At 36.7% G+C, this 26847-nt stretch overlaps 1 protein-coding gene across 3 annotated transcripts in view; it reads right to left on the bottom strand.

Moving 5' to 3' along the window:
* Positions 1 to 1684: 1684 nt before the first annotated feature.
* The window catches only part of ZNF292 (zinc finger protein 292), an 87443-nt gene continuing 62280 nt past the window's right edge, over positions 1685 to 26847 (bottom strand). For 2 of the 3 annotated variants that reach the window (XM_057738890.1, XM_057738891.1), the window contains 4 exons: positions 26391 to 26593; positions 20519 to 20655; positions 18114 to 18255; positions 1685 to 10730 (listed from right to left, as the gene is read on the bottom strand). In XM_057738890.1, the coding sequence (XP_057594873.1) occupies positions 3579 to 10730; positions 18114 to 18255; positions 20519 to 20655; positions 26391 to 26593 (7634 nt within the window). In that variant the 3' untranslated portion in view covers positions 1685 to 3578. Of the gene's footprint in view, positions 10731 to 18113; positions 18256 to 20518; positions 20656 to 21137; positions 24317 to 26390; positions 26594 to 26847 lie in introns of those variants that run through there. The other variant, XM_057738893.1, reaches the window with a different exon arrangement.

Below are 26847 nucleotides of genomic sequence, written 5' to 3'. Positions count from 1 at the left end.
TGCACTGGTGCACACCTGCTGATCATCAGCCCTGGCTGAATGAATGACATTTTAGATGGCTGTTTCCCAAAGCATGTTCCTTAGAACACTAATCTAGTGGGATATACCTAAAGTATTAACACTAACAAAATTAAAAAATTTTCATGGTCATTTAAGGCTGAAAAATTCCCACTTTAACAGTTAACGTCTTTTCTGTACAGCGGAACTTAGTCTTCAAAATGCAAACGTGCACTGGCTTCTTTGAAGGGAGCTACAGCAGGCAGTTTAGAAAACTTCTCTGATCACTGCCATCACCTTCCCCCCCACAGATAACATATTACAATAAACATTTTGAGAAAGGCTGCCTTACTGCTCCACTTTCTAACACCTCTCACATTCATTAGCCTCTTTCTCAACTCCAGTAACATTCTTTCTTCTGGCACCCATCAATTTTTGCCCAGACTATTTCACATCTCCCTGCTTTTAACCTGCAGCCTATCCAACCTATCCCCTATAGCGTGCCCATTATTTTTCTAAAATTGGTACCCAATCAAGCTGTTCAACTTAAATGCATTCAGTAACCACTTAAAAAACAAAACAAAACATGATAAAGGCTAAATGTGGCACACAAGAACCTTCGAGACCTGGCCCAACTGCCACCTAACTTCAGCTTCTCCAGCTCCGTGTCTTTCCACACGGATCACCTGCAATACTGTAAATGCACTACGCCACTCCCTACCTCCTGCCTAGAATTCCCGTTTCCCCTCTGACCGGGCGCCCACCACTCAATCATCTTGTAACACCCATCTTTCTACAAACACTCATAACCACCTACTTCTTTTCCCCTGAAAAACAGAGCATTCCCTCCTTTGTGACTCTAGCTTTTATGTACTTTTATCTTAATAACTATAGCAACTGTGTCTGCTTACCTGATGATCAAAACTTGCCTTGTTAAAACTCTGTCCAGCCATTTAAAATAATAATTTAATTACGCTGAATTTAACACTGCTGACAGTTTCTCAAACTGTTACATTTCACTTAACACAATGATGTATTTTGAATAATATGTTCTGATCTGTAAGATTCAAATTCTCTGAGTTTAGAAGAGGGAAAAAATCCATTTTTCAAATGATGAAACCTTAGGCAAATTTACACTGTAGGAAGAAAATACCTCAAAGACAAGAGATTGAGGAAAAGTATACCATGAAAAATACTTTTTGATTCTTTTTTAATACTTAGGCATTACATTCCGTATCAAATTTTACCAACATGCTGTTGTTCTATAAATTCATTATTTATTTTATACCATAATTTGATTTTTCTGTTCCATGCTAAATAGCCCACTATTCCATAATTACTTTTAGCATACAGTACCTGGAATATAAAAAAAGTAACTCAATGTTGGCAAACTTCCCCCCGACATGTAAGAAAACAATTACAGAAATGTCTAATGGTTAATTTTCTTAAGCTAATGAGCAAAAGAAAAGCCCCAATACATTGGCATTTTCCCTTAACAGACTCATCACTACGTTCATCAGAAATAAGCCTACTTGCAGCTGCACTATACAGGGCAGTTTGCCAAATGCCTGCCTTTAAGAGCTAGGTCAACTTCTAAGAAAACTGTACGGAAACACTCAGTTGTTAACAAAAATTTAATATTAAAATTACTCAAAGTTAAGTTATTAATTTAGAAAAAAAACATGTATTAATCACCCATAAGAACAATTTTTATTTTAATAAATAACAGTGGGCTTACCAAAGGATAGGGATTTTAATGTGTCAAGTTTTATGCATATTGGTAATAAACCTTAAGGAGGTGAAACCAACTACTCAATATAACCCATTCAGCCCTAAAAATAAAACTATAATACTTTAATAATAAAACTTAAAAAAATATTTTCCAAAAGAAAATAATTCACTCCTTGACCATGCTCATTTATTCAGAGTACCAGCAATTTCAGTTAATATTAAGTGCTTCATTTTTCCTGCAAGTCTGATGTTGCACAGGGAATATAAACATTTTCTTATCACAATATCATCAATATCTCAGGCTAATAATATTGTGAATGCAACTGGTTTATAACAAAGTCAAAAATCAATGCTACTATTTATGGCAAACAGAAACAAAAGTAAATTTGAAAGGATGTCTTCTTTTGCTTCCAGTACTGATTTTAATTGGACTTCAAAGGAAGGTCATAAACTCTCCAGAAATAACCTCTATATCTGGCCGTAAATCCACAGTATAAATATGGTGAATAAAGCTAAACTATAAGAGCTAACTATATACTGAATAACCAAAATAATCAATTATTACAACTAATACTGCTCTGGAAGACCAATCTAATGAAAAAAGTATCATTAGATATGGTGGGAAAATACAGACAAATCTGTACAATCTAACATCTATAAACAGTAAAATCAAAACATCCAACTTCCTTATAGAAAGTGTTTCATCTATGTAATTATAAATGTTTAAGGACTCTTGCATTTTATAAACACAAGATGGGCTCACTTTGATGATACCAATTTTAAGATTTATAAAAATGTTTAAAAAAATCTTTCCACAAAAGTTTATACAGTTTAAAGCTATACACCAATCTATAAATCTCAGAAAATGGGGGGAAAAAAAAACCTTTATAAGATCACATGTATAAAACAAGAAATGAAATGTGGTTTTATTTAAGGCAATACTGGGCTACTTCACAAATCACCACCTCAAATATTTACACTGCTCCACACTACTAGTTTCTATCACATTCACAAAGGATTTTTTTTTAATACCAAATGTTTAAAATCTTTGATGTAGTAAATTCTTTATTCACATTTCCATTATATTTCATGGAATCATAGTAACTATATCCAATTAGAAGCACTGAAAAAAAAACTGTAGCTATAGGAAATTGCTAACGAATCTATTTTAATTTCACGTGAATACCATCCAAAAAACCCTGGAGGGTAAATTTACAAAGCAGAGCAAGGTGTTGATATAACGTGCCTACTTTGTGAAAAGTAATTTTTTGAGATAGCCTTGTAAATAATGTTTTATGTAAAAATCAATGAACTATGGCAGAGTTTCTAGTTTTAGTTCAAAAATTCTTAATTTAAAACAATAAAAGAACAGTTTTAAAAACTTGATCACTTAGTTAAAAATTAAAATTCCAAATATAAATGTGTCATTTAATAGTTTAGACTTACACACTGCTGGTGGCAGCAAATGATTTACAATAATAAATATATACAAAAAACATATCTACAAAGAGTACTGTTACACATGAGTAGTGACCAAGGTGAAACATACCAATCATACAGATAATTCGGTTTAGTAAATGGAAAGGGCAACTGGCTGATAGAAATTTGAGGTTTAGCTCAATTATATACAGTAACTAAAGTATCGATTCTGTTCCTCAAGTCCCATAGGGATAAAAAAAGTTTTACATGACAAATGTCATGTTGTTTTTTTTTTTTCTTTTCTTTTTTGGCCAGATTAATTCATGTCAGCAACAACAAAAAATAACGAAAAAGTTTCACAATTCTAGCATGCTTGATGGCTTCCTATTTAAAATAAAACTGTAAATAATGTATTTATAGCACATCAGTTATCAGTACTGCCCTCTCCCTGTGGCTTTGCCCATACTGATTTCTTTCATAACAGACATGTCTGGATCATTTGAATGTACTTCAAGTTTTTTCAGACTGACGGTAGGTTTCATTTCCTGAAGCTGCTTTAAGACAAGCTCAGTGCAATCTTTAAGAGTCTTGTCTAAAACAATTTTTACATTACCACTGCACTGAAGCTGTGATGGATTGGCAAACTGTACAAAGGTTTCACTTTCTTTGCAAGAACATATATGATTTCCACTAGTCACAGCAGTCTTGTCAACATTTCTTCTTGCATTTGAATGGGATCCTTTTTTATTCCCACTATTAGTATGGTCTCTGTCAGTATTTCTCTTCTGCTTTACTGCAGACTCCTCAAGAAACTTCAGAAATGATACTTCAAATCCCATTGGTTTAAATGAACTCCAGTCAAAAGATGCAGGATGCTCCTCGGTGGTTTGAATTGCAACAGCAGTTTCTTCCTCCTTCTGCACACTACTTAACTCAACTGTCGGCGCTGGCGTGGGTTCGGCTTTTTCAACTTTCCTCTTTTTATTTTGGTAGACATTTTTTTCTTTATTCACTCTCTTCAAGTTACTTGCTTTCTGTTTTTCTGACTGGCAAGGGTTATCTTCCTGAAAATCATTACTCACATTTGAAGAGGTCTGAGCTTGGGTCTCCACACTTGTGTTGTCTTCGTTTATTAACTTGGTAATAAATAATTCTGTTAGCTCATCCACTTCATCTTTTTCATTTTTTTCAACTTCCTTCTGTGTAACTGCAGTTGTTCTTGAGTCATCATTGCTCTCTGATACACCTGTGTCGGGATCTTTTGCATCACTCTTTTCAACTTCTTGCTCAGAGGTTTCCTTTAATTGTGAGTTGCAACACTGTTTGAAGACAATGAGAAGATTGCGGTGTTGTGATGTAAATGCCTTAGACAATTTATGGCATTTATAATGTCTAATTATATTGCTTTCACTTGTAACAACTGATGTACACCCCTTTATCATACACGGATACTGGGTGACAAATCTGCTCGTACACTCAGATAAGGCATCATTTCTAGCCTTTATAGAATATACATGCTTTCCACGTTTCAGAGAATAAGGCTTATTTTCTTCAATCTGCACAATCTTTGCAGCCTTGTTTTCCAAATTATGTTTCTTCTTCCGTTTGGTCTTCGGCATTTTGATTCCTTCCCTTCCAGACCTGTATTTTGTCCCCCGGTGTTTAGACTTTGTCTTTTCTTGGTTTGCCTTGCTTGACATATTTTCCTGACCAGGTGTTAACCTTCTTGGCCGAATCAGATGAGCTTTATGTTTGTCATTGTGCTTATTGAAAATGTGTCGGAGGAGGTTAGACCGGGTGGCATATATTCGGTCACAGCCTTCACAGTCGCACTTGTATATGCCGTCTTCCTCAGTTTTACTTCCCCTTGCCCCAATCCCATGGTCTGCCTCAAGATGAACAACATAGTTCAAATATGTGGTAAATGAAGATTTACACTCTGACTGATCGCACGGAAATTTCCCAACATCCACAGAAGCGGTCATACTTTCAATTTCCTCAGGAGACATCTCGTGAAGTTTCATGTAGTGCTGGATTAGGCCAGTGATTGCTTGGAAAATTCGAGAACAGTCACTCACCTGACATCGAAATTCTTTCACGGTTTGTTTAGCTTCAACGTCTTCACTTTCTTTCCCAGCTTCGCTTTCCTCTTCAACCTCTGCAGAAAAGGCAGGGAGATCTGACTTGTGCACAGCCTGGTAGTGCAGAATTAAATTCTGCTGTATCGTAAAGGCGGCAAAGCAACCCTGATGGACACATCGATAAGGTCTGTAGGGACTGTACCTTGTGGGAAACTCAGGGGATTGAGAAACTGGTTTCTTGCGTTTTCTCTCCTCCTTTTCTTTTTTATGTCTCCTAACTTTCCGTCCTTTGGTTTGTCCATTTGTGAGAGAATCTGTATTACACTGTTCTGAAGGAATTGTAATCACTTGTGAAGCACTTTCTGTTTTCTCAGGATTTTTTTTTTCTATAAGTTGTTTTTCTGGGATCACTGCTATATTACTGAGGGTATTTTCTTTCATTGCTCCCAATTCTAAAGCAGGCTGGAATTCCTTTTTATTTTGCTCTGTCATAGCTAGCTGTCTTTTCACTTGTGTAATTCGTGGGGCTGATGAATTTTCACTTTGAGATTTTCTTCCATAAGGCCTTTTTATTTTTAACTTTACCATTTCTTCTGTTGTAAAATGATGTACCAACTGACAGTGTGCCCGGAGATTAGAATTTCTTGTAAATGTCTTTGTACATGTAGGTACTACACATTTAAATGGAGCAAATTTCAATTGATTCTTCTTAATTTCAAGAATCATCTCTGGAGTGTATTGATGAATTTTACCGTAGTGCTTAAACAGTGCATCTTTCGTCATCGCACTGTAATTACAGCCTTGGTTTTGACACACAAAGGGTTTATTAACTCTGTCATTAAACTGAATGTTGCTTATCATTTCAGAAACTGGTTGAACAACTGTAACACCTGGAATTGACTTAACAGGCGTGGGAGTTAGCGTCACTGATGTATTTATCAGTACACACTGGGGCGCTGGAGTGGACAGGTCATTTTCTAATTTTAATTTCTGTAAGCCTTCTAAAATCTCCTGTATCTGATCCTCCTTATGTAATACGTCAGACTGAGGAATGTTACTTTTTGTGGGCATGACGCCTATGAAGGTGGAAAACTGAGAAGAATCAGATAGTTTGTTATTTTGTACAGTGTTTACTGAAGGAAGCTGAATGTTATAATTTATTTGAGCATTCTGTGATGTTTCACCAATACCCTGAGATCCACTTTTTACCTCAAGTATTTGAGAATTCATAGCACTTTTAATAATTTCAAGAGTCTTTTCAAAGTTTTGTATAACATTGTCTTCAGAAATCTGCAAATCAGAATTTATTGAAGGTGTGCATGAATTCAAAGCCATCATCTGGGAATCACCATTCTCAGTTTTTAATGTTAAGGGAGCTAACACTGTATGGGACTCATGATTAGTTTTAAAATTTTCTTTCACATCAGTCATAAACAACTGATTGTCAACATTATTTAATTTCTGTGTTAGATTTTCCACCAAACCCTGAGGTTCACAATTGGGAATTACAGTCGAATGAAGGTTAGTGGTTGGTATCTCAATACTCTTTGCTATAAGTCCCATTGCCGTTAAGTCACTTGATACCAAGTTTTGAGAAGCATTAGGGGCAATGAGCGGAGGAGCAACTTTCTTTCTTCTCTTAGAAGCACTGTTTCCCTTTTTATTTAAATGACTAGACCTTGCATTCTGAGGACCACTTATAACTGAAACACGTGAACTGTTACTGGTAAAATTTTGTGATGGCCCACTAGAATTAGGGAATGAACTAGAGCACAAACCATTTTCAACAGTCTTCAGTAGTAAGTCATTTGTTGGAAAAACAGGCAAACTGCTGCATTCCTCAATGGAGGAAGTTTTGGAGTTTGGTGTCCTATTCTGGTCTGTCAGCAGGGGGCCTGCGTGGCACACGGCCTGCAGCACGGGTGGCACAGGTGGATTTGGCATCACTGTTGCATTTACTTGTGCTGGGTCTGAGACACAACTTGTGGGGACATGAGAGAGCACATCGGCACCCTCAAAGGTACTGGGAATGCCGGCAGTTTCCAAAGCCTGCTTAATAATTTCGCTTCCCTCTTGACTAACACTTGTAGTAAAGTTAGTCACACCAGTCCGAGGAAATGTATTTGGTAAAAATGTTGAGGAGCGGTTTTCAGCAGCAAGAAGTTGCAGGAATGATGGATCTTTAAAACATGCTTCTGGACTAAAGGTAGACTGTTGTGGCTGCTGCAAGCTCACTGCGTTTGTGGAGAGAATCATGCTGGCAAGAAGAGAAGGCTGCCCATTGTTCTGCAGAAGTTCTTGAGCAATTTCTGCTCCATCCAGTGGTTTACAGTAAGATCGCTTAGACAAGTGTCCCCCCAGAGATCTGGGATTAGTGAAAGCCCTGTAACACCTGCTACAGATAAATTTCCCGTCTCTGATAATTGCTGGCCATTTAGCCCTTTTGTTGTGCTTGGGTTTTCTTTCCTTCCCATTTGGGCCCCGCCCACGGTCTTTTTTCACCTTTTCCAGTGCAGACTGTTGGGCACTGGTGCCGCTGAAGTCATTTGCAACAGTGACTTGTGAAGGAAAAACTGCATTCTCACCATTACCTCCCTTTAGAAAGGAGGAATTAGTGTTTCCTTCGATCTGTGGGGAAAAATGATTTGTATTATTTTCCAGCTGGGAAAAAATAGAATTAGTCCCACTATCTGCTGGTGAAGGGAACAGAGACATTGAATTGCTTTCTGCAGGTAACGGAAGGAAAGGATCTGAGCCGCTGTCGATATTCAAAGGCAAAACTGTTTTGGTTAGGTCTTCCATTTGTGCTGGCAAGGTAGTACTAGATAAATTTTCCATTTGGGAACATAACATACCACCACCCTGTTCATTTTTATCCTGAGAAGGTATATTTGGATTTATGACACTTTCCACTGAGGGCAACAGTGGAGCTGACACATTTGCTAAATGAGCTGGGAAAATGGAAGGTGAGACGTGCTGCAACTGATTAGAACACGTAGGATTCCCGTTGGCTTTGGTCTGTGGTGTAAAAAATGCACTATTAGAGCTGTTCACCTGTGATGGCAAAAAATAAACAAACTTTCCATTATTTGGTGTATTTAAGTTGTTAGCTTTCTGACCCCTTTTACTTTTGCGTTGCATTTTGAATGCTGCGTACTGGTCAGGGTGTGCTGTCTTCATATGTTTCCCGATACTCTGCGAAGAGTTATAGGTTCGAGTACATCCCTCAACCTGGCAACTGAACTTCTGAACTGGCGCTTTTGGAGGCACTGATGGAGTTTCTAAAGAGTTACTGAGGTTGGGCTGTGGTGGAACAAATGTGATGCCTTCTAATGTCTTCAGAGGTACATTATAAAGATTGGGCAACGTTTTAACATTAGCTCCACATTCAAACTTGGAAGTTGGTAAATTGTTTTGAAATGCTGCCTGATTTTGCACAGAAAAGGTCATCAGGCTGTTCACTTGTCTTTCTAAGTTTTGTGGAGTAAGGTCATCTATTTTGAGGGCTTCTGAATCTACTAAAGAATTCTGAGTAATCTGGGCTTCATTAAAACAATCCTGTTCTTTTCTCTCTTGGAAACCTGTATGACACAAATCATTACAAGGCTCTTCGACTGGTGTATGTAAGTTTGTGACCAGTGATTCACCAGTGCCTTCCACAGTTGAGTTTTCTTGCTTTCCAAAGTTATCCTCGATCCCCTGATTGAGGGACACCTTAATGGACACAGCTACCTCATTGGCCTGAAGCAGAGGAGTAGGAGCAGGGTTTCCCAAACCATTGGGCAACGGTCCATCAGCTTGCCTGAGCTCCGAAGCAGAAATCTGGTCTTGTTTGCCCACGGGTGATTCTGCCTTGCTTTTATCCCAAGCATCACTTCTATCTGCTGGGAAGGAGTTTTCGATGTTATTTTCTGAAGGAAGCACAGATCTTTCTTCCTCAGTGTTCCCTTCTGCATTCTGACTCACTCTGGAAGGCTGAACAGAATCTCCTGGTGAATTAAGTTGGTCTTCGGGAGGCAGCCCTTTTTCGGGAGTGCTGTGGTCATCCAGATGCTTTTCTAGTTCACTCTGAGAACGATAAACTTTACCACAAGCTGCAAACTTACAAGTATAGGTGTTATAATGCTGCGCTTCATGGTCATACAGTAAATACGCTTCTGAAAAAATTCTGCCACATTTAGGAAACATGCACTTGGCTCTGAAGACTTGATGTTCCTTTCGGTGGGTTAAGAGCTCTGCGTAACTATTAAAACCGGCTTTACATTTCATTTGTATACAGATATATGGTTTACTGCCACAGTGCATTTGTAAGTGATCATTGAGATGAGTAACACTTACAAAATGCCGTCTACAGTACTGGCAAATAACTTTTTTGCTTTGCATTTCAAGAAAGCGCTTGGCATCTTCATTATCCTTATGTCCCTTTACATGAGCAATTAAATTTTTAAAGTACTTAAAGCCCTTTTTACAAAAAGTTACAGGGCAATTGAATTCATTAACAGGTACTGGTTTCTGGACTGGGATCACCTCTGGCTCATAAGATTTGTCTTTGTCATCGGTTTCATCGTCTGAACCATCATTGTCATTAAACACTATGAAGTCTGTTGAGTAGAGACTATTCTTCTTGATAGGCCGCTGCTCCTGCTTGGCCACAGCACTAGTCTTCTGAGTCTCGTTGGTAGCTGTGATCTTAGGAGGCCTTCCCAACCTCCTTAATGGTTTCATAGCTGCTAGTCTCTCTTTACTAGATTGTTTCACGTGTAATGTGACGTGAGGGACAAAAGTTTCTTTAGAATTAAAGTTCTTTGCACATATGGGACAACTGTAAATTCCATCTTTGTAATGTTTTTGGGCATGTCGTACTATCCGATGACCAAGGAATTCTTTGTCACATAGCACACAATACTGCATGTAGGCCTGCCAATTCCTGAACCTAGCAGATATAAATCCCCTCTCTCTTAATTGTTTTATCTCTCTCTTTTTCTGCTTTTCATCACAAATGTCTCTAAGAAGGCCAGAATTAGCACCAATTCCACCATTCATGGAAGTTTCTTTACCCTCTTCCTGGTAGTCTGCTACTTTCTCATAAACCTCACTGTCATTGAGTTCATCTATTGAAGACACGATGGATGCTTCCTCTCCCATTAATGCAAGACACTGTCGTTTTAAGGTTTTCCAATCCCAGAATTCTGGATCAAAGGGCCACTGAGTTTTCAATACAAGTAAGAGCTCACAGCGTAGAGAATTTGGTATCGGAAGGTTCTCTTCATCATATTTCTGGTCTGGCTGGTTATACAACATTTCCACAGCGTAATATGCATCTACTGTAGGCTCAATAAGAAATTCACTCAGTTGACAAGCACGTTTAACTTCCAGATCATCAGGCAACAAGCATGAAATGGTTTTGCATATAGATATTTTCACTTCAGTATTTTCTGTAGACTCCAGGCGAAGAGCTTTTACACAGAGTTCTATGCAAGTGGCAAGTCCAGCCCCTTCAGTCTGTGAAAAAGCAAGAAATGTTACCTTAAATTACACTCATCAACACAGATTTGTGAATTTAGTAATTTTAAAACTGAGGTTTGCTTTTCTCAAATTTGACAAGACAATATATGAAGATACACTTTCCTAAGCATTGCAGCTTAGTGTATGTGTGTGTATGAAATGAAGCGCAGAAAAGAGCAGACAAAGCATAAACATTGGGAGCTAAGGTAAGACATGAGTATAAAATTACCTAATAGCTAGGCAAACTTGGACATTATTTAACTTCCCTGACCTTTCAATATAAAAGAGATCAAAACAGCACTTAAACTTCATGAAACTGCTGTGAGCATTAACAGATATCATGTATCTAAAGTAGTTGGTATAGTTTAGTATCACATTTGGTACAAAGTAAGTGATAAGTATCATTAACTTTATCACAGATTTCATTTCCTAAGTTTATATCTACAATCCTTCTGAAACAAAACCCTCATTCCAATTACAAAACTGAGAATGTCCCCATAATTCCTAACTCATTAGTAATGAAAGGAGATTTTCACATTTAAAAAAATAAAGTTATTTGATTCTTAATATTGGGAATTCTAGTTCTATCATAAAATTGAATGCCAAATCATCCACCTCATGCCTGGACGATCTTTTTTTTTTTTTTTTTAAGGTTTTTTTTTTAATGTGGACCATTTTTTAAATCTTTATTGAATTCGTTACAATATTGCTTCTATTTTATGTTTTTGATTTTTTTTTTTTTGGTCACAAGGTATTGGTAATCCCCAACCAGGGATTGAAGCTGCACCCCCCGCATTGGAAGGCAAAGTCTTAACCACTGGACTGCCAGGGAAGTCCCCGGACCATCTTAAGAATTAGAAGTAGCAGGAGACATAATAAACTGTTTTACTTCTGAATTAGCATCTTGAACTATTATTATAATATAGCAGTAATAAAGGTAAGTCATTTGAAAGATACATGTAATGAAGAGATAAAAATGGGTTTTAAAAGGCTAAAAGAGAAAAAAATACATGAGAAATAAGCCAGCCACAAGATGTCGCCGCATTCACAGGAATGAAATATGCATGACATAAGATCAAAGGGCAAGAAAGTCAAAAGAAGTCCGAAAAAGTTGAGAGGATCTGTATTTTCACAGGTTAAGAAGGAAATAAAATATTTTACTAAAACAGAAGCTTAGATTTGAGGGCCAAAAGGAAAATGAGTGAAAGAGGCTGAGATACTGAACTGGCCACCATAATGTTATAGATAACTCTGAAACCTTAACAAATAAGGCCAACAAAACAAACTATGTCAAAATTGTATTCTTCTGAGTTTTCATCTTTGTGTGTGTTTGACTGAAAATTAAGTTTATAGGTAATACTCAAATCATAAACTGGTTATACAACAACTGTTTTTAGAGTTGAGTTTGAGTTCACAATTTCCCAAAAGTACAATGGGATTAAACAAGTAATTAGGATTTCCCTGGTGGTACAGTGGTTAAGAACCTGCCTGCCAAAATGCAGGGGACATGGGTTCAATCCCTAGCCCAGGAAAATCCCATATGCTGTAGAGCAACTAAGCTCGCATGCCACAACTATTGAAGTCCATGTGCCTAGAGCCCATGCACCGCAATAAGAAAAGCTACTGCATTGAGAACCCCGCACACCACAATGAGGAGTAGCTCCTGCTCGTCTCAACTAGAGAAAGCCCATGTGCAGCAACAAAGACTCTATGTGGCCAAAAATAAAAATAAATAATAAATCTTTAAAACAAAACAAAAAAGTAATTAGCCCATAAAAATCTACTTAATGTCAGTTAATAAAAGTACTGATAGCGACAGCTTGAATTTATGAGTCACAGGACCGGAAATCTAAGTGAAATCCATTCAGAGGAGGAACAGAGACTCATCCCCCTTTCTGGCGCTGGTACTTCAGCAGGCAAGCTTCTGAAAAATCCAAGGTTTTATCTTTGGTATCCCCCTTTTTCCGTTCCTTTCCTCTGGTTGCCTAGTATCCATGACCCAAAGCTACCCAAGGCTTACATGCTGATATTAGTTCCCCATAAATGTTCTATTCAGCCCTTCCCTATCCACCCATAACATTGTGGCTTAGCCTGCTTTAAAATTCTTGTGTCTTTCACAATTAAATATAAACTTCTTAGCATGGAATACAAAAGGGCCCTCACAATCTGACCCAGCCTCATCTTTTATCTTTTCCCTACCCAAAGAACCTACATTCCAGGGAATGTGAACTGTAGTTCCCCAACTATGCCATTCTCTCTTTTGTCTTGAGACCACTTGTGATACTGTAATATACTGGTAAGAAATGTTATTTTGGCCTTCCCCCATAGTTCTCACATAGGTCCTAAAACCTTTGTAACTTCCTAAGTGATAATAGTCACAGGGGCATCTTTTGTTCCCAGCTTTTGAAATAGCTCCAGCCTTAAAGGTGAAATGAGTGTTCTTTGGTTATTCGTAATAGGGCCCTTTCAATTACACTGGAGTTTATTAATGAGGTGATTTTTGGAAAGCCCCTAGATAACCACAGGCTGAGGGGCTGACTGTCAGGGGAACCAACCTGTGATCAGCGGGTTGGAATTTTCAGTCCCCCTCCCCTACCTCCAAGGAGGAGAGAGAGGATGGAGGCTGAATCTATCACCAATGGCCAAATAAGCCTCCATAAAAACCCATAAAGAGCTGGGTTCAGGGAGCTTCTGGCTTGTGAACAAGGGGGGGTTGGGGAGAGTAGCTCACCCTTTCCCCCACACCTTGCCCTATGCATCTCTTTCCTCTGGCTTTTCCTGAGCCGAATCCTTTTAAAATAAACAAGTAATCTACCTGAGTTCTGCGAGACATCTGTGAGATGAGTTCTTCCTGAGTTCTGCGAGCCACTCTAGTAAATTAATCAAACCTGAGGCGAAAGTCATGGAAACCTTTGATTTATAGCCAGTTGGTCAGAAGCACAGGTGACACCCTGGACTCAAGACTGGCAGCTGACGTTGGGGGAGCACGGCAGTCTTGTAAGACTGGGCCTTTAACCTGTGGATTCTGTGCTATCTCTAGGTGAACAGTGTCAGAATGGAGTTAAATTGTAAGACATCCACTTGGTGTCCAGAGAATCAGAGGATTGCTTGGGGAGGAAAAAATATCCACACACTTGTTGATCAGAAGTATTCAGTGAGTAGTGAATAGAGGAGAAAACAGTTTTTAATTTACACTACTTTTCTTTTTTTTTTTTAAATACTAGAAACTCTCTCCCCTCCAGCTTTCTTTGGCCATCACTATTTGAGAGTCTCAACAGACAAGTGGGTTAGAGAGCCCTCTTCTTTTACTTAGCAGCTACTTTCTATCAGGCACTGTGCTAAGCACTGTGCTCTCCCTCTCAGGAGTCTTGATATTTCACTATAATGGAAAGACCCACATTACATTGCAACTGCTAGTGTGTCTCCATCAACAGATATGAGATCCTTAAGGGCTATATTTTTCAACTCTTTGACTTCAGGGGTCTAGGAAAAAGTATAAATAAAATGATGCTTTTATTTATCTGCTCTATTACTTTTGCAGATCTCAATTAGAGTTTAAGAAGGAAACAATTATTTTAAGTTAATATGTGAGTAGCTGGGCAATAACTTTCAACAACTCCTGGAGCTCTGGGGGGAAAAAGGGAGGGGGTTACCAGTTGACCCAAATCATCAACCTTGAGGCTAAATTTCATCATATAAAAAATGAGGAGTTACACTAGAACACAGTCACTACAACATAACTTTAAGGTCTCTTTCACAGTCCTAAAACAATAACCATCTATGATTCTACTTTTAAGATAAAACTGGTTTGATCAGATTTCAGAAAGTAACAAACAGAGGGAAACATTTTATGCAATGAGAAACAAAATTTTGGGGGCAGAGCAATTACTACATTGCGTATTATCCTTGTCAGTAAGTCTGCTCCCCTAGTCAACTTCCCCAAGCTATTCATGCTTTCAGTGCTTTTTTTTAAGTGCTTCTGAGCCCAAAGTCTGCACTACTAAATAGAACTGTCTGCTGATGGAAATGTTTTTTATCTGTGCTATTCAATATGGTAGCCACTAGTCACATGGAGCTATTGAGCACTTACAACATGGCTATTACAACTGAAGAACAGAATTTTATGTTTTCCTTAAATTAGATTAACTAGCCACAAGTGGCGGGTGGCTACCACAATGAACAGTGTAGCTCTTGTCCAAGATTTCTTCCCCCTCTCCAACAAGGTTTCCTGGTGAACAGGGGTGCATGGTTGAAGGAGGAGAGTCTCTTTTACCTAACCTCCTCAATTCAACTGATTAGGAAATGAAACCCAAAGTGGTTAAGGTTACCAGATGGTCAACAGCAAGTCAAGATTTATACCCAGTTTGTCTGGCTCTAGTGTCAAGTTCCATCTACTTTGCCATGCTGCTCTTTAAGTTGGATATAAAGTAGCGGCACAACCTATATTTTAAAATTACATAGTAATTTTCTAAGAAACTTATTGTTAAGTTTATTTTTTAACTGCAAGCACTACAACATATAAAATGAAAAAGCAGGATGAGTTAAGGTCGATAGAGAAAAACTGGAAAGCAGAAGGATTCATTCCTGTTCTTTACTCCTGCAAATGAAGAGAAATTATTTCAGGAGGAAAAAAAAACAAAGATACATATAAAATTTATTGACCAACTATAGATCTTAAAAGATACTTTCTAAAAAGAATAAGAATATCTTTTGGTCCTGACTTTCAAAAACAAAATTATACATTAATTAAAAATACTTCTTGTAATGCTACATTCCAGTTTTCAAGAATTCCTAAGACCTGTTTGGCATACCATTCCATGCAGTGGTAGCACCTTTGGAAAGTGTCTTCCATGTACATTTAAAGTGGAAACCAAATGCATTCCTATAAGGGTTTCTATAAGAAAACTAATTTTGTAAAAGTTGAATTCTGATTTTTGCTAATAAATAGAAACATATATGCAATCCAGGCTCATCACTTCCCTTTTGAATTGTCTAATCTACTGCTTAATCCATCTATTAAGTGTTCTCACTTCTATGACTATTTTTTTTTATTTTTAAAAGTTCTTTTGACTCTTTTTAAATCTGCTTGGTCATTTTTACAGGACCTCTATTTCTCATACTTTAATTCCTTATTTTATATCTTTATGTTATAGATTTATCCATAACTGTATTAGAGTAGTAGGCAAATAATTCTACCATTCTGTCTACTGACATTCATTCACGTCTGATTGTTTCCTGTTTAATAGTTCTTGATGATTAACTTATGTCTTTAAATATATGTAATTTATAGTGTTTATCCTTGTATGTTGAACCCTATTGTTAGTTCTCTCTGCTAAAATTCCATCATGGCAGACTGTTCCATGTTTTGTAAATCTTGATGGTGAACCCATCTTAAGAAGCATTTTATCTAAGACTCCTGTATTGAAGGTATGTTCCTCCAAAGCAATTCTTCATTTGCTTCTGCCAGGGATTCCAGGCATTACCAGCCCAGGACTCCATCCTTTCCTTCTTAAATATTACTTACATAAGGGAACAAAATCTGCCATCCCAAAATGTGTCTCTTTGACATGAGGATTTTTCTAGGCTGAGTATTTTTAAGAAACAGAAGATTAAAGAAGTTCTTTGTGTTGTTGCCCACGGCTCCCCTCCCCCCCCGCCTTTTACTGCCTAAAATTATTTAGACAAACGGCCTGTTCCTATAACAGAGCTATTACCAGAGATAGCTGCAAAGAATATAGGCTAGGTGTGTGTGTGTGGGGGGGAACTCTGCAGAGCCTGGAGATCAGAATCTGCTGTGTCCCACTGTCTCTGCATGACCCAATAAACATTTGCTTTTACATCTCCATGTGAACTGCCGTCCTCTCCTCTGAAGTCCCAAACCACAACCCTCAACATCGTCTTTTATCTTTAGCTGAAGACGGTGTTTAAGGTGGGGGCTCCTGCCATTTTGGTGAGTTACTCAGTTTTCCTGGGCCTCTCGCACAGGTACATATTATTAAACTTTTGCTTGATCTTCTGTTAATCTGTCCCATGTCAGTTTAATTCTTAGACCAGCCAACATAACTAAGAAGGTAAGGGAGAGGAAAAAGTCTTCCTCCCTAACACTCACTTGGTGTGGGGATTCCTGGTTATATGGTAGGGTAAATGTGGACCCCAAATCTGCGTGAGGGCAGACCTCTGGTTACAACTAATGAGGAAAAACACTGTCCTCCTCTGACCCACAGTCCAGTTGCACATGTACAAGTTTCCCTATCATCATCTGTGTTACAGAGTAATGTTTTTCTAGTCCACTTTTCATTGAAATTATAGTACTTCGCAAGTTGGTGGAGGGAAGGAGGGGGACATGGAACTCAGTTCTAAATTCCCAACTTGAAAGGGCCCAAGATCCTACCTCTTATCTTATCCCTGTGTGGATACAAAAACTCAAACCCCTTACTTACTGCAAGTAGTAACATACCTCAATCCCCACCAGGTTAGGAAAACCCCAGCACCAGCTCAGAGTTTCTACTCAAGTTTTTAGGTTCCTTTTCTTTTTGAACCTAGGGATTTCCCCAATATTCTGCCATCTCAGCTGCTACATATTAAAAACAATGCTTGTTTTATTTCATCAAGTATTTCTGGGTCTTTGTAGAAGAAGAATTTTTAGATACCGTAATCTTCCAGACTGCTGGCAAAGAAAGCTATGTCTATATTTCTCTTTACATTTTCTAAATTTCTATAGAGCCAGATTATCAAAATAGTATAACAACTAGGAGTAAAAATTATGGAATGATAAAATACAAGTATTACGTATACTGCTTTTCTTCAGGCTAAGAGCAAGCCCCTGGCTCTCACCTGCATTTTTTAAAGGATTAAAAAAAAATTTTTATTATCTATTTATTTATTTATTGGCTGCATTGGGTCTTTGTTGCTGTGCACAGGCTTTCTGTAGTTGCTGAGAGCAGCCGCTACTCTTCGTTGTGGTGTGTGGGCTTCTCACTGAGGTGGCTTCTCTCGTTGCGGAGCACAGGCTCTAGGCGTGTTGGCTTCAGTAGTTGTGGCACACGGGCTCAACAGTTGTGGTTCATGGGCTCTAGAGCGCAGGCTCAGTAGTTGCGGTGCACCGGCTTAGTTGCTCCGCAGCATGTGGGATCTTCCTGGATCAGGGCTCGAACCCATGTCCCCTGCATTGGCAGGTGGATTCTTAACCACTATACCACCAGGGAAGTGCTCATTTGCATTTTAAATTTCTCTGTATCAAGTTTCATCAAGGACTAATAACAAAATCAATGTTCAAAGCACTAAATGAAATAAAAATCACTGAGGAGGTGCCGTAATAATAAAGTCTTTTATTAAAGATAATTTATATATTTGAAATTAAGATACCTTGATCATTCTTACCTCTGAATTAATAACTTTAATCAGGAAGAAAATGTGATATACCGTCTTGGTTAACAAAGAAAGTTGACGACATCTTTCTAGGTACACCTGTATAGATGGTTCTACTCTTTGCTGTAATTTACTCCAAAAGAGAGTGAGTTCCCTAAGAAACAAAAGTAAAAAAGTTAAGTTGGAGCTATGATGTAAAATTATGAACTATGTCAGTCTAGTAATTACATTTGAAATTAAAACTAGTTTTAGATTCCAATTCTATACGTGGAATGAGGTTTTAAAAGAAAAAAAATCTCAATTTTCCAGAGACTTATTACATAAAATCAAGATGATTTATCATTTTATTGATTACGACTTTTCAATCTCAGACAGAGAAACACTCACTACCTTTTACTAGGAAAGCACATGACATTTAAACAAGTTATACAAATGGTAACTTTGGGCCACAACTGAACTTTAAAGTAATAAGCAAGTGCAAAAAGTGTGTGTATATATATAAAACCCATCGATTACAGAATGATTTTTAAAAAGCATTTAATTTTTATCTTCTAACTTAAATCTAAAATTTATTAGAAAATGTTAAGAATCAGTGATGATATAGAGTCCTGAACAAAATAACTAATCTGCACCATAGCAGTGAAAAAATAAAAGAAACTTTGAAAAACCTCAAATGCAATTACATTGTTTTTTTCATAGAAAATAATCCTACTGAACTGATGAATTCTCCTCCCTTTTACCTACTGTCCTATTTCTCTTCTGTCCTCCATAATTAACTTCCACAAAAATCTTCTTCCTTGCTTCAACCTTCCCCCCAAGTATTCTCCTCCATACAGGCCTTTCTTATTAGTTCCTCAGTTTCCACTCCTAGAAACTGTGCCCTTTCCACCATCCACTCGAATAACCTGCTCATTTACTGGATTTTAACCTTCATATTGAGGACTTCAGAATCTGTCTCTCCAGTCTTAACCACTTTCACCTCTCTAGTTCTTTATAAGACTTCCCCACTTTGATCTCTTCTGAAACCTGAAACTTAATATATGAAAAAGATGATTAACATTCTTTCCAGTTCACCGTCTTTCTACTTTAATGCATCATTATAACTGCTCCTATTAGCCTCTGCTTTTTACTAAACTCAAGACTGTTATCTTCAACATTTCCCTCACCCCACCCCACATCCACAGGAAACCTCTGTAACTTCCCCGCTGGACTACTTACTGGCTTTCTAGTTGATGTGCCTCTCTCAGCTCAACTCCCTGTACTGCCACTTCCTACCCCCCAACTCGCCCTCACTTTTCAGGCCCCAATCCATTCTCAACTGCTAGTCTTAAACAGTGTTTCTTAAACATAAACTTTATTTAGCCCTCCTTCTACTAAGGGCTTTTAATAGACTGCTTTTGCTTTTCATATAAAATCTAGACTTTGATGCCTTTTTTAAACCAATAACACATTAATTTCTTAGTCATCATTAATATTTATGTTATATAGAAAACCTACTTGTCCCAATAAATACATATTATTTTCCCCTCAGAATCTTTCTACCTGTCTTTTATATCAATCCTCTCTGTATCGCATATATAATTTTCCTTCTTAACAGAGCTAACTGTTCAGAAAACCTTTATAATTATGAACTTTAGTCTTTCCAATTATATAGCCATTTATTTAGCTTGCCTGTTCTATTTCACTTATATGCTGTGTGTCACTTGGTAAATATTCTTAAATACTGAAACGCTGTAAGCTAAATTTTCTTTTGCTTTTCCACAATACCAACACAACACTGAAGACACAATGCTGTCCACTGACCAGATAAATTGTGAGTTTTAGCTAACACTAACTTAATACAGCTGATCTTCAGTTTTCAGGGCTAACTGAAGTCATCACCTCTGTCAGCTGTATCCTCCCAAAGGATTCGATACAACAGGTCTGCCCACTAGAAAATGTACCATATGAAGAAACGTGTGTTGGAAAAAGTTAGTTAAGTAGAATCATACCTCATAGAAATGAACTATATTTCTATACATTTAGCAGCTAATTATGTAGCAAAAAGTGTTTGCAGAGGAAAAATACACACATTAAATCAGAGGTTGCTTACATATCTGAAAAAATTTTTATTGTGGCATTAGACAAAAAAAGCCCTTCTTTCATCCTCCGACATTTAAAAATTTCCTAATCATAACTGATCATTATATGGTCATTACTGGTATACTGAAGAGTTGTGTGGTCCTTATATAAAAAGTTTCTAAAGCTATAATATGAACTACTTGATAATCAGTTTGCACAGCATATAATATCTGAAAATAAGCTTTTTGTCTTGGTAACACTAAGAAGATTTTTAAAAATATGTTCTTAAGCTATCTGCACAACCTATCCTGTAATCTTGGTTAACAAATTCTCTGTTCAAAAGAAAATCAACTCACCAAGCACAGTACATATCTCCTTGTTGAAGCTGACGTGATAAAAACGCAGCACATAAAACAAGAGCGCTTTTCTCATCACCCTCAGATTCTAAGTTACAGATCATTTCTAGGGCATCTTTGCAATCAACTTCTGCAATCTACAGAGAAAGGATACAGAAATATGCCATAAAATGGTCTTAATGTTAAAATATATGGTAATATACTTTACAATTTTTATTAGATATTTACAGATCATTTTCATCAGTGAAACCTCATTAACTCATACACTATCAATTCATAATTTGTCATGACTGGGCTGCAGGTTAAAGAAATAATCTTTCTTCAAGTCAGAGAACCAACTATCTTCAAGAACTTTACACGTATTCATTTATATGTAAATAGCTAATGCTAATTATAAGCAACCTCTACCCATTAAATCAGGTTTATAATACTGAAAAAGAATAGCTGCTACTTGTATTTTTTCCCCTTTATCCAGTAATTTGAAAAGCATTAGAATCAGCAAAAAGACAGAAACATCTACTGGATATACATTAAAGAACAAAGTGACTATTCACCTGAGGGGAAAAAAGTATAATATGAAACATTTTATGTAGCTATACCACTTTTAAATGATGCTCACCTCAGTTTTCTATAAATCTCCATTATTTTTCCTTTCATATAAATTCATTCCATCTCAAAGCTTGTCAACAGTCATGCATGCATAAGTATAACCTAGATGAAGGCAACTTGCTTCATTTAATTATGCACTTACATCTACTGCTTATTTTTTTAGTTTAAATTTACCACCTCATTACAATGATTTACTACATAAAACAAACATAATTTACCCATGATCTCTACAAGTATTTGTTATAAGATAAGGATGTGACAAACAGCATACAATCACAAATCACTGGTGTTCCACAGAATTAGAAAGATTAATTTCAACATGGTACAACTGACAAATGGCAAAAAGAACTGAAGACCAATATAGACCATTAGCACCCATGTACCAGAGGTAACTATACACCTTCTTGTTGATCTTCAATGTCTCCTCATTAATTTTTGAGTACAGGAAAGTAAGTGTGTGTGTGTGTGTGTGTGTGTAAAATGTAACGTGTTTAGGATTAAACAGGTGTCTGAATGGGGATGAGTGTAATCCTGAAGTTGATCTTTGATAATGAGGATAAAGACTGCACGGGGATAGATTCATTTTATACATTAAATTGAGCGAGAAAACACTAAGATAAGAAAAAACCCAACGCTGAGTCTATGTGTTTAACAACAATGATTTCTTAAAGGAAGTGTGAAGTGAGTGTCAGAGATACGACTGAAACCTAAGTCCTGGAACTCCCTGGCGCAGTACTCTTTCCACTCCTCCTCTCTCTGCCTCTTTCTTACAAATCTTTATCTATAAGTGCCTCTACGTAAACAAACACAAAAAGAGCTGAACAATATATATTTATATAATTAATATTTTATCGACAAGTTAAATGCATCATTACACATTTTATACACATATGTAGTTATTATTTAATCACAGCTATTCTACTAGGCATTATTAACATTTTATAACAAGATGTCAATAATAACAGTAAACAGCAGCCACTATTCATTTATTCGTGCCAGCTTCTTCAGAAACAGCACTGCTAATCCACACAACAGCTTGCCTGGTAAATACTACTACTACTTCTTAGAGGTAAGGCTCAGAGAGGTTGTTACTTGCTCAAAGTTACACGCTTAATTAGCAGAGTCAAGAATTCACACCAGGTCTAGCTTTGGAGTCTGTGCCCTTTCTAGAATTCTACACGCAGGGGTCTTTATTGCTAAATATTGACTTTACATGTTCAGGTCTAACAAAAATCTTACATCTTGAAAGTCTGATTTATTTTGAATCAAATGTGGTTTTGTTGTTCTAAACCCTAAGCCACTCTTGTTGAATGCTCATATAATGCAAAATGTGTACATTATATATAAGGAAAGAAAATTACTTTCCCAATGATATTACCTACATTACCTTACACTTAATAAAAATGTATACTTGTATCTATGTATGGTAGTCTCTATAAATTTATGCACATATATACAACATACCAACCGAAACATCTGCTATATTCAATAATACAGATAAACCTCATTCTTTATAGGTACACTAAGGAAACAATTTTTACTATGTGCTATTTGATAGCCTTCATTTCCCTGGTTTGCCACTAGATGTCCCACTCAAAAAAATAGGACACTAAAGAGAAAATGAAACCTAAACTAAAAAATGGCTAAATTAAAATTGTGCAAGTGAAATACTGGTCAAATTTAGGCATCAATGAGAAAGAATTATTTTCTATAATCCAAGGCAACATAGAGTAAGAATTACCAATATATGACCTACATAGAGACTATTTATACATTAGACATATATTCTGTACTGCTTTGATAAATGAGCAAAAATTTAATACCAGAAAATTCAGAAATATGAATATTTAAAACAAATTAGAATGATGTGTTTGTTAAAGATATACTATGCTAAATCCCTCTGTAAAGCATAAAAATCATTTCAAAAATGTGAATAATGACTTTCATGTTTTAATATGGCTCTTTCTGCCAGATATTCAAAAAATATAGAACACTTCATCAATATTTTACATACATTTACCAAATATATATTAAAAATGTACTGGCTTTAACACATTTCAGGAATAGTCTTTTGCTTATCAAAATAAAATTGCTTTCCATCTAGAAAAGGACTTAAACGGTAAACCTGTCACACTAAAATAATTAGTTACTATGTTTTTTTGTTTTAAACTCTCAGGGTGGCAAAATCTTAGGCTAGATTTTAAAAGATGAAAAATCTATAGCGTTAGGAAAGAAAAAACCCTTCATAGACTGTTTATGGGAGTACACACTTGCATAATCCTTTTCTGGATAGTAGCATGGCCCTACTTACTAATTGAAGATGTGCAGGTGCTTCGATTCAGCAATTCCACTTATAGAAATTTTCTCTACCAGTATACCCCCAAGAAGAATGAAAGGATGTATGTACAAGGCAACAATTGAAATGTCCCCTAGTTTGGCTAAGGCATTATCACCAATCTATACTATGGAATTACACATCCAGGAGAAATAGTGAGGCTGATCCATAAGAAATGATATGGAAAGATGTGCATACCAAGAGGAGGAAAAGGGACTAGCAGCCAGGTTGTGTGTAAGTATGTCTAAAGTGTGTGTATGTGTGTGTATGTAACAATATCAGAAATATCAAAGTTCACAGTTAATGATTATTCAAGGGAGTATTAAATAGGGAAATAATGGTTAGAGAGACACAAGGTAGAAGATTTTACATCTTTTTTAACATCTATGTTTATCGGATGACAAAACCAACAGAAATACAGGATATAAAATAAACAATGTTAACTTCATTTTTATACCCACACCAAGAATCCAGGCCGAAGTCCATTTCTTCTAGAGAAGCCAGATAAACACTCGTCTCTCTCAGTCCCATTCCTCTGCCATCTACCAGGCTAGCTGCTACTTCTATCACACTGAAAGGGTCCTGAGAAATAGTCAATTCCTTGCCCACTGGCTCACTTGGGCAAGGATTTCCTCAGAAGGACCATAGATCCAGGCCATGGTTGACTCTTTCCAATATCTACTCCCACCTACTTTAAGGGATGGGTAAAAACCTCAAATGTTTACAAGAACCAGACAAGTAAACTAAATGTTTGAAGTGGGTCGTGTGAGAGAGAGAGCATACCTCCTCCAAAGGGGGCAATGTCTGGGCAATTGTTCCAAAGTGATTACATTTCCTTGGGGTAGAAATAATGAGAGAACTTACTCCAATTGGAACAATGAAGAACCAGTGTCTATATGTTTGTAACAGAAACATAAAAGAGTAATCAAACAATCTCTAAACAAAAAGGGATTTTTAACAAGGAATGTGTAGACTTATACATATCCTGTCCTGTTCTACACTATGTGGTCTAGTTTTGTTTCTGGGGGGGGGGGGGAACAGACTTTAGTGAACTCTGCTTAAAGAACATGAAATATTTTAATTCCACCCGCTTAACATGAGAATGAAAAAATAACTTCATATGACATCAGAGTTACCCAGGGTCCTCAGAGAGAATTTTCCTGAGGATCTCCCAGAGCAGGCTGGGCTGCTGCTACTTAACTTTGGATAATTTTTAAACCAGAAGGGAATTTGGGTTCAGTATTGCGAGATTTTTTGATTATTCAAGACAGCTAGAAATAGAGATTTTTTTCCTGGAGATTACAAATTCATGGTCTTTGATTCCAAATAGGACTTTCAAAGTTAACCTAACCACCCTATCTGTAGATTCCTACTAGAACGTGTGCTTCTTTGGGGTAGGACCTATGCCTTACTCACTTTTAAACCTCCTCAGTGTTTAGACAGCACACATCACTTAATAAAAAATCTGCTGAAGGAAGATGGACAGATGGACAGATGGACAGACTGACTTAAAGGCTAGGACTGATCTGATAATGAAAACTTCAGTGGAGCTGAAAAGCATCTAAGATGCAGCATCACAATAATTTATTTAAGGACTAAAAAACAATGTTACACACATTTCAAAGGCTGTATCTCAAGAAATGTACACATCTGCAAATGAACTTGTCTACGAAGTTATCCTGAACTAATAAGAAAATTTCAATTTTCTATTTAGCTACTGATATACAGCAATTAAAAAGCCATTAACTGAGATAAAAGAGAAATATAAAAGAAAAAATAGCTAATGTCCACACTAATGATATCTCCTAATCTAGAGTCCTTGGCTCCACTCCATCTGGCCTAGAAACTGCCCTACATCACTTCCCAGTATCCTCATTATCCTCAACATACACAACAGGCTTATTACTAATCTTGGCCCAAGGCTATCATCTTCCTCTTTATTTTCTATTCTCAAGAAAAGTCACACAATCACCATTATAATTACAACCTCTAACCTCATGTGCGCATTTAGCATTCTGTCTGAGGTTATCCTTCTTCTGGACTCTAATTACAATCTCTCTCTGTCTACTCATGGGATCATGCATGCTCTGTTAACTGTCTTCTGTCTTTTATCTCAGCTTTTCCCTTTCCACATCCTAAAATCTTTGTACTCCATTCTCTATTGCTCTGGAGTCAAAGGATACTTATATTAGAGATGTAAGACACAGATACATTAAATGTTCACACAACACTGTCCAATGTATTAGTTTTATCTATACATATTCCCTGTTGTTTGATCAACAATTTTCAATTCTCCTACCCTGTCTCCAACTTCATTTTGGAATTATGAGCCCTCCCAAATGCAAAATTCCCATTTGGATCATGATTCTACTTTTTTGAATTCTCCAGTATAAAATACACAAATACATGAATACTATGCTTTATGCCAACTAGAAGTAAAAAAACAGAATCACCTGTCAAAGAAAAAGTTTTACATTAAATAAGCAAATAAAATACTGATAGATAGAAAGACACATATACAGAGGGAAAGAGAGAAAGTATTCCTAGTGAGAAGTCATATAAATTGTTTAAGTCACTTAAATTAGCCAATTAAAAAAAAAAAACTGCAAGTATCTTTAAGTCAGGTAAAACTGAAATTAAGGCCCAAACACTAACAAATATAAACATCCTAACTAAATTAAGCTACCACCATCTTTTCCATAATTAGCCAAAGCAGTGAAAAGAGCCAAATTATTTAAAATAGAAGTCAGGTGAAATGTTTACGTATATTTCTGAAAGCTGCTTAGAATCACTAAGAGCACACCAAAAATTTAAGACTGACAATAATGGCTCTTCACTAAGAGAAAGGGACGTCAAAGACAATCTAATCTAATTAAATTATTTTCTTCACTTTAAGAAATAATTACTAACAAAAGAAAACATACTCACCTCTTCGATTAACTTTTCATTTGGTGATGATGTACAAAGACACACAAGGTAAGTTTGCTTAAAACTACCTTTTGTACCAATCTCTGGATGGTCAGAACACAGCTTTGCTAGAGCAGTTGCTTGACTTAACTGATTTGTTTTGATTAGATGTTTAATTCTCATATCCAACAAGATGGGACCCTCAAAAGCTAAAAATTCATTCACTTTAAAAAAACAAGACATAATAGATTATTAACATTTGGTAACAGTTCATTTGCAATACAAATACTTATAAGGAATATTTTTTTAAAGCAGAGAAACTAAAACTCTTTTTTGTTGTTGTTGCAATTTTCTATTACTTACAGGCTATCACAGAATATTTGACCTTATAAGCAGAAGGAGCTAATGCTGCTAACTTTTTAGAGTTGCATTAAGTATTTTTGCCCCTGAAAGTACCATTTACAATGAGGTGAGTTAA

The sequence above is a fragment of the Hippopotamus amphibius genome, chromosome 6 (genome assembly GCF_030028045.1).
Source record: "Hippopotamus amphibius kiboko isolate mHipAmp2 chromosome 6, mHipAmp2.hap2, whole genome shotgun sequence".
Lineage (NCBI taxonomy): Eukaryota > Metazoa > Chordata > Mammalia > Artiodactyla > Hippopotamidae > Hippopotamus > Hippopotamus amphibius.
This window is presented reverse-complemented; position numbering and strand designations above follow the sequence as displayed.